This window comes from Atta cephalotes (assembly GCF_000143395.1).
Source record: "Atta cephalotes unplaced genomic scaffold scaffold00008, whole genome shotgun sequence".
NCBI lineage: Eukaryota > Metazoa > Arthropoda > Insecta > Hymenoptera > Formicidae > Atta > Atta cephalotes.
In genome coordinates, this window is record NW_012130072.1 from 3,734,630 (window position 1) to 3,744,120 (window position 9,491).

The 9,491-nt window shown below is 32.0% G+C and overlaps 1 protein-coding gene across 1 annotated transcript in view; it reads right to left on the reverse strand.

Moving 5' to 3' along the window:
- The window catches only part of LOC105627224 (protein kinase C, brain isozyme), a 65,706-nt gene that overhangs the window by 13,025 nt on the left and 43,190 nt on the right, over window positions 1-9,491 (reverse strand). Inside the window, exon 4 of the mRNA XM_012208511.1 lies at window positions 8,397-8,508. Within this exon, the coding sequence (XP_012063901.1) occupies window positions 8,397-8,508 (112 nt within the window). The remainder of the gene's footprint in view (window positions 1-8,396; window positions 8,509-9,491) is intronic.

Below are 9,491 nucleotides of genomic sequence, written 5' to 3' on the forward strand. Positions count from 1 at the left end.
ATATATGTAAGAATTGAGAAAAACAAATAAAATAATTGTATAACACGATTATTATTGTACGATAAAAAAATACCTATTTTCTGAATTTTGTCAAAAATACTTTCAAAAAATTTATATATTATGTATTTTAATTTTTTTACAAATGTTGGAATTTTACGTATCCGTTGATAATTTCACGTTAGATTTTCTCAAATATTAGTGATTGATTTATAAATGTAAAAACTACACCTCGAGGCGTAGTTTTCGAGATATTCATCTGTTTGAACAAAGTTACTATCCGAGTGAGATGTTGAACAAACGTCTTCGACACACGACTCTGAATATATCTTCGATACAAAAGTGACTGGAAATTTCGAATCACTTGATTCATACATTTCCGAAGCTTGTTTTTTTAAGAAATGTCACGAGCGACGAAGAAAATATTATACAAGAAACATTTGTTACTTCTGAAGTCGATACTGTTCTAGCTCAACATCTATTTCTACCCAATATTCCCATGCAAACATTCAATCAATTCGTTTGACACATTTAAAATGTGGATTGAACTATTAATTTTTTTATTTCACTTAGGCTGTATTCATTTATGTTCAAATCAAATTATCATATTTTCAATAAAAATAATACGTCATCTTTTTTTACCTTAATAATTAATATACAAATTCAAAGATTTTATAAAAAATATATTATAGCGATGAATAAAAAATTGTTTGATTGCATGAATAAAACTTGCAAACTTTTAAGAAATCATATCTTAGCAAAAAAGAACGTAAATAAATGCCACATAAAATCATTTAATTTCAAATCATTTATTGTAAATAAAAAAGCTTAAATAAATATAGCCTAAGTAAAAAATAAAAAAATCAAACATGAATTTCCGCTTTAATTTTTTTAAAGTATAATGTAGTTATTACTGTTTTATTTTCTTTATACACTATAAATTTTTCTTTATACACTAAATAAAAAATCTGTTTCTATACATTTTTACTAATAATGTTGCAATTTAATAAAATTTTGAATCTTTGGATAAAGCTAACGCTAATGATTTCATTCAATCAATGATTTATTTATGTTGGAACTAGAAATATCAATTCTTTTTGTACCGTGTTAAATTATTTTAAAGCGCACCATTATTCAATGCACCACGAGATGAAAAAAAGAAAGAGGACTTAATTTGTCGAGTATTTTTTTTTATACTGCTCGAAAGCGTGGCTTCGTAATTTAAAAAGCTTACAATTGGGTCTCCGAAGTGCACGAAACGAGTGCAACGAAAAGCGCGATATCGATACGTTAGCTATTAATAGCGGTATAACGAATTACCTGTTCGCACCATCGATGGATTTTCGATATTCTTTTTTATCGGCATTTTTTTCTCTCTCTCGCTTTACCTTCCATAATACCAATATCTACTATCTATTAAAACGCTTTAGTGAAACTGTAACGCGATTGTTCTTTTACTACGTAACAATATCAATAATGTAAATGTCCTGTCATCACCTTTACTCATATTATCGAATCATTGAATTGTATATCTTATTGTATTTTTTACATGACGTTTTATTATATCAACACAAAAATCGCGGGCTATTTAATATTTCGGGTCTAAAATTGATATCTGAATTTCGGCCTACCCGTTAAATCGATCATCCTATCGGAACAGATATTCGGGCAACCTAGATGGTCAAATTCCTGTGAAGCTATGACTGGAATTAATGGTAATGGTGGAGGAGCGGGATTGATGTGCGAGATATCTGACCGTTTGATGGATTTGACGTATTGTTGACACATGTGATTTGATTTCTTAGCTTTTTAACTACCTGAACACTTGAGTCCCTGATGGGCGATACCATGAAGCATCGAGCCGCAGTGGTCGCAGAAGGTCGGCGTCAGGTACGTGAAAACCTCCCATTTGTGCTTTTGGCTCGCCTGGGAACAAGAAATAGGGGCCCGGGGAAGCCCGGTCCTTCATTTGTGGTCTGATCCTGTGTGGCGGAGAAATCAAGGCGGACGATGGCTATATGCCGATCGATACCCCAAAGCGGGACATCCAGCTCCGGGAAAAAGACATTAAACCCATTCTCTATTTCCCCTTTCCCTTTTAAACCCTAAAACTTGTTTTTATTCTTTTCTTTTTTGCGATCTTTTCCCAAAAGCTGAGGTGATGCAGAAGCAACAAGAGGGGATACGTGCACGTGGACCACGTGATGATGAACATTAAGGACAAGATGGCGCACACGATCACGATGAACGTCGTTAATGAGAGTGTGCCGCACAGGTGCAACTGGACTCTTTTTACAGAGTCTAAGTCATTATAAATATTGATACGCTTGTGGATACGATTTATAAATCTAAATGTTCTGTATGTGCCAAGTTCCTAATCGACATACAAAGCAAATGTTTCTCGTTTTAGCCATAAAATGAATTTACTGTTTGCAGTTCGACAAATCGAAAGGAAACTTTCGCTTTGGCTCAAACGGAATCTGGCGCAATACAGACAATGGCGCAAAATAAACCATCCCTGTGTTTTTGTGTTGTAGTCAGAGAATTTAATTCATTCTGTAATTCCAAAAAAATAATTATTGCAACACGCTTTATGAAAAAGCAATCATCCTCATCTTGGAGAATGTTATGCAATCGCATTCTTCAATATGTGTTGTATGTCATAAGTTATATGTCATAATGTCATAAATTCAAAATGTAACTACCTTTCAATCTGAATGTATCGTGAATACAAACGATTTCAACGAGCTTTTCTAACTGCACGAAGAAAAGTATAATTTCACAGAAAGGTATGCGAGAAGACTCAAAACAGAATAACACACAATGTAACACGAAAATTCCCTAACGAGACATTACAGACATTGTGCAGTCCTGAAAGGTTGCGCGCAACTTGTGGCGTGCACGACGGTCAATTGGAAATTTGTCGTTACTATGAATATTTTTCCTTGCATAAAAGACTATAAAAATCAGTTTCACGAGATATCGACGTGGGCAGACTATCACCAGTTATTATCGAGCTGGTCAATAGTTGCGTTATTCTTGGATCCGGTGCAGGAAAGGCTTTCACTCAAAGCTCTCAGTAGAAAAAAACGTCAGTAGAAAAATGCAGTATTAACTGTCAATATCTACCAATGATGAGGGATCAATAAAATTTTGATAATCTGATTTAAAAATCTGAATAAACTCCCATGCAAGAATATAATTAGCAAATAATTAAATTTAATTTATAATGAAATACTATACTATATATATATTCCGCTTCTTCTTTTTTATTGCATAAGAGATAAATAGAAATTATTATATTATTAATCTCAAGTTATACATCAAGTAATACATTTTTCCATGTTCTCTTTCACGATGTAGAAGCAACACAAATAAAAATCTATTATTCAAGATATACAAGATCTTATAAATATAATATACTGAATTTTTCAAACTAGTACTGAAAATTTAATTCAATAGCATCGTATGAAAGCTTCTTTGAAGAAAGCAGTCTTCTCTTTTTCGCGATGTACAAAAGACCTTTGTGCAATGTCAGGCCTTTCGCTTCCGTTTTCCAGCCTTTTCTTCCGGGTCGTAGACTCAATCGTTTAATTAATTTCCACGCCAGTCTTTTGCTCCTGCCTTTCTCTCTTCTTGACGTACCGGGTGCTAGCTTGTCTTTTGAGAAAATCCTTTACCGACATTTCCCGTAAAAAGACGAGACCTTTGTCACAGCCTTACGAATGCATCCGTGATTATCGCCTAAGTGCATCTGGGTACCTTCGTTAGAGCTTCACTCTCTCTGCTTGCTCCTGATTATAATCCAGTTCGAAAAAGAAATCGTCAGAAAAAGAAGTTTCTTGGAATCTCGAATTATATTTTCATCACACAATATGATAAAGGCTTAAATAGAATATTAGAATTAAAATCGTGTGAAATAAAAGCATAACTAAATATATAAAGATAAAATACATTCTTTATAGTATCAAAAAATTATCCTTAAAAGGATAAGCAAAGTAGCATACATTATAACTGCATTAAGAAATTTTATATTCCTTAATAATCTTTTTTATTTGAAGTTGTATGAATGTTTTTTCAAATCTGGCAAATATAATTTTGTATAATATACAACGTCAATCTATCTTTTATAAATATTATTTTAATGTTTACACAAATATTTTTCTATATATTTTCATGTTTACATAAACTTATTTTTCTATATTTATATTTATTTATAGATAATTTATTGTGCTGGTTTGATAAAAATACGACAGACGTCACTATCCATCCATTGTCCTTTAAGATGCATTTTTTACGCAAAAACATAAAAATATACTTGCATGTATTAAATATCAGTTTCCTACTACGATAAAAATTATTTGAAACTGACGTAGAGACTGACAACGCGGACAATATCGAGATTTCACAACAGAAATGATTATAAAGAGTCCAATCGCAGCATTTTCAGCAATCCGAAATAGAATCCTCGACCACAAAATATAGAATGTGGGTACACTTAAAAAACTTATAGAGAATCATCTTTCCTTCGTCGACAACAATAAAAACGACAATACGAACGGAATGTAGCTAATTTTAAGAACGAAGAAACCTAGTAGTTAGAAATGAAGAAATTAGAAGAAATTAGATTAATTAATTACAATACGCCATATATATATATATCTTGGAATTGTGCCAGTCCTTCTTTTTCTGTACTCATTTCCTTTTTGGTCTCATTTTTATACAATAAATTGTTAAACGCTGCTTGAACAACTGAATGCGCAAATCATCATTCTTCTGCTAATCGGACAATCACCATCGCAAAAGATGCTCCTTTAAGCCCTTGTAAGGGCTGAATTAATCCGTACTGGTTTTATCGTTGCATCGACAAAGTGCAAAATTGCGGTTCGCGTGCCGCTGATCGCAGTGAAAAGATTAGCAAAACGCGATGGCTTTGCTCAACACAACGAAGAAATGATAAACGTGCTCGAGGAGCATAAAAGCGAATCACATGAGATAATCTATGAAGGAAAAGCTAGCTATATAAGATATCTATTATGCTCTTTATCCATTCATTCGCATACAATGGAAATGTTCAATCTACATAGTCAAAAGTACATAAAGCACCTCCACAAATTGACATAAATGTTTTATATCTAAAAAAATAAATAAAAAATTAGTTTTATTAAAAATTAATATTTATTTGTATAATATTTCAAACATTTGATTAGTTTTTTTTTCGGATTTTATTACCGCCTTTTCTAAGAAAATACAAAAACTTGAAGATGCTTTACAATACATATGGCTGTATCTTTTTTCAGATTGACATAACTCAGCGAAAAAATTATCGTTTCGAGTTCCGCAAAAATATATTTTGCTTTGAAGAGAAAATTTTAAACTTTCACACACTTTTTATTAAACTATGTGAACTGCTTCACTCCGTGTAACTTCAGAAACTAGATTTTCCACATCAATTTTGCACATCATTTTTTTCCCACTTTGTCGTTGGCCATCAGAAAATTAATAATTCCACTCAATTAATATTAAAGTTTCTTAAAATACAGACTTCAAGTTTTTATTTTTGATTTTATAAGCACCTCTCTGTATCATAATTATTTATTCATTATTGCGTTGCAAGCATTAGAAATTTTTTAAGAAAATACAATAAATTAAGAATGTTATATTATAATCAAGGTTGTATATTTTTATACATATGTCATATCGTTCATCATTTTAAATTATGTATATGCATTTAATTTTGAAATTATAAATTCAATTAAGAGATTCGCAATTTTGCAATTTAATAATAAACATTCGCAATTTAATAATAAACAGCTATTTTCCAACTGGAAAATGAAAACTTACTGAAAACATACAATATTCCTCCACTTAAATAAACTTTACTTTTAAATCTTGATAGAATGAATAAAACAAAGAATTTCTCGATCAAAGAATTAACTGATTCATTATAAGTTAAAATTATAAAAAATTTTATTATTAATTTTTCTTAACGAAGAAAAAACATTATAAAATTTTTTACAGGTGAACGCTAAATTAAATTCGCAAGTGATAAGTTGTTTCATAGTTAGGAAATTCTTTTGAGAGAATAATTGGGTCTGAAAAATCGTAGCCGCGAATTTCAGTTATAAATAAGTAAGTTCAAAATATCATGACCGAGCAACGACCGAGTCAGAAATTAAATTCGATCGATAAATCGTGAGTAATATTGAGAAATCGATAATTCATTGGGTCAAATTAAGACATATGCATTAAGAAGATCGCGACACAAGAACATCGCGAACTATCAAGGAAATAAAGAGTTTCAAATATGAATAAATTGTGAAACACACGAGAAATATCATATTGTTTTAGGGCAAACATACAAAGAATGAGAAAGAAAAAAAAGAGATAAACGAAGAATGACGTCAGATAAACGAGGAATGACGACTTGTGGAAATACATTGAAGAATCACATCGAGAAGATACAGCGAAAATCACATCAAGAAAATACAGCAGAAAAGTGCACGACTTTTGTGCAGTTACGGTGCAACGACAGAAACTCGTGACAGTGAAAAAGACACAGAATGGTAAGAAGATCATCAATCTACATACGCCTAAGAACACCACGAAAAAGAAAAGCAGAGAGAAGAACGCTTCATAAATATATAACTAAAAATTTTAGAATTTTTTCAATATTTTCGATATTTATGTAATTATTTAAATCCTGTGTTTTTGGAATAACTTTAATTTTTTTATAAATATTATATATATCGATCTAACATATTAAAATATTCATAAACTTGGCTTCTAGTTTCTATCTTCCTTCTTAGGCATATATAGAGTTTTATCATCCATCATGCACACGTACACACGCACGCAACAACACACACACACGCACACACATTTATACACATCATAAATAAACAAAAACGATTGCACAGATATTATTTAATAGATGCAAACTTGGTCAGCATATCGATAAACTGATAGTCCTATTGAATAATATTTTTTTTACACTATAACTATACAAGAATTATCTACACAATTTCGATAGAAGGGGAAATTCCATAGAAAGAAAAATGTAACTCGCGCTCGGCATCGATGACTAAATACGCTTTCGACGTAGCTCGGCTCGCGTACTAATTATCAAAGCGAACTCTCTTTTTCCTTTTTTTTCCTTTTCTTTCATGTCATTCAGAACACCTGATGTATCGACCCAAATATTCAAAGATAAGTTCATTATCGACAAAAAGCTTTCTTTTGAAGCAGCTTATTTCTCGAGCCGAGCACAGATGTGGATATATACATCTCGAATAAATGTGAGCTGAATATTAAATGTAGGAGATATTAAGCACAAAAGGTCGTTTTATATGCACTTTGATATTCGAGGAGAGCAACAAAAGGAAAATATGTAAAAATTGGATAAGGTGCACTCCCTAATGAAGGACAAGAAGAGAACGAGAGAGGCATTAGAAACGTGAGATCTAGTCATATTTCCTTCAATGTGATCTTCTTTAATATTATATTCGTTCTTCTGTTTGCAACCTTGTCACCGGATTTTATTTATGTATAATTATATTCTCTCTCCTTTTCTCCTTGTTTTTTCTTGCCGTGCAAGGCAGTTCACTGTGATAAAATAATATCCCTTTCACAGTGCATAATTCTTATGCAAGTTAGATGTAACAATTCATACATAACACATCACACACGCGCATACACACACACACACACACACACACACACACACACACACACACACACACACACACACACACACACACACACACACAGAGCCACATGTGAATCGTCTCCTGCTGACAGAGAGACGCAGTTAATGCGTACAAAAGCCACCTAACAGACTATACAATATCAGTGCAAAATCCACGTCCAAGGATAGACTGTGTACATAATTAAAAGCACCGCTAATCGCATTAGCAGATACGTCGGAACGCGAGCGAACAGGGAGGGCAATCGTCCGCTGCGGCGTTCATCTGCGATCATTGTTAACGCGATTAATCGGATTTCTAGCATCCACCTGTGACGAAGATACGGCGCAGAAATATTTACAGCGAGTATTATTTACAAAAGGAGAGAGAGAGAGAGAGAGCAAGAGATAGAGACCAAGAAATATACAGGAATACAACAGGAATACACGAAGACAAAGCAACACCACGTTGGGCCAAGAAAACAGAAAGAAAAAGAAAAATGTGTAACTAGTGTACTGTACATTGTATAGCTGTGTGTGTACGCACGCGCGTGTATGTGTGTGTGTGTGTGTGTGTGTGTGTGTGTGTGTGCGTGTCACCCTCATTGGATAACTGTTTCTGAAAGAAATGTGTCTCTGAGTGTGTGAATTGCGTCTGAGATGTACGTTTCAGTTTCCATTGATTTCGTTTTCTTTTTCGTTCATCATATGATACCTTGGCACTTCATGCCCTGGTGGATGACACCATAGAGAAGACTACCGCAGTGGTCACAGAAGGTGGGGCTGTTGTAGGTGTGTTGCTTGAATTGGTGCTTCGTCCGCGTGTCCTGCGTTATTACACCATTACACCGTGCACACACACGTAGATTTTTGGGCTTAATGATGATGACGAGAAGGAAGGGAATTGTGATTGTGGTGACGTAATAGTTCCTAACGGTAGGAACAAATCGGCCAGATCGCTGGATTTCCCAGTTCAGTTAAGCATAATGCGACATGTTTAAGGTCGAACAATTACCATCTGATCTAGTGAAATTTAAAACTTATAGAATAAAAAATTTCTGAAATTGGCTTACTGATTCTATTATAGGATCATTTCAAACGAGATTGAACTCAATCTAATTACTAAAAAGAGCATTAATTTTTATCTATCTTTCGAATCTATTTGGAGAACTTAGAATATATTTTAAAAAGTTTTTAATAAATGTGATGGGAAATTTTCTTCACGCATTTATTAGTTATTTTTTTCAATATTAGTTTTTTTGTTCAATATTAGTTTTTAACATTTGATTGTCAAGCTACTACTACAGATTTTGGCATTGAGTTCTGGAAAGCTCAAAATGAAGAAGTTTTAAATAAGTTATATACATATATATTTACCACTAATAACATATTTTTTTAGTTTTATCTAAAAGTGTTACAAAACAATTTCCTAATAAAACTGTTAATAATAACTATAGTTACTCAATATTTTAATTAAATCTTCTTATATATATTTTTTATTAGAAATTATTTTGCGTTAAATGTAAACATACTGGAAAAAACTCATTTTTTAAAAAACTTTATAATTGCAAAAAAAATTTAATCTTTTTATTCAAATTTTATTAGCATATTACATACGAAATAATAGTGAATATATAAAAATTTAAATTTTACAATCCAATTTTTTTGTTGAAATTTTTTCAAATGGAAATTTTTTTATATTATAATTTATTTTTATATCATTCCAATTAACATAAAAAATGAAACAGAAAAATACATATAAGAGAAAGAATCTTATATTTAATCGAAACGAATCTCTCTCTCTCTCTCT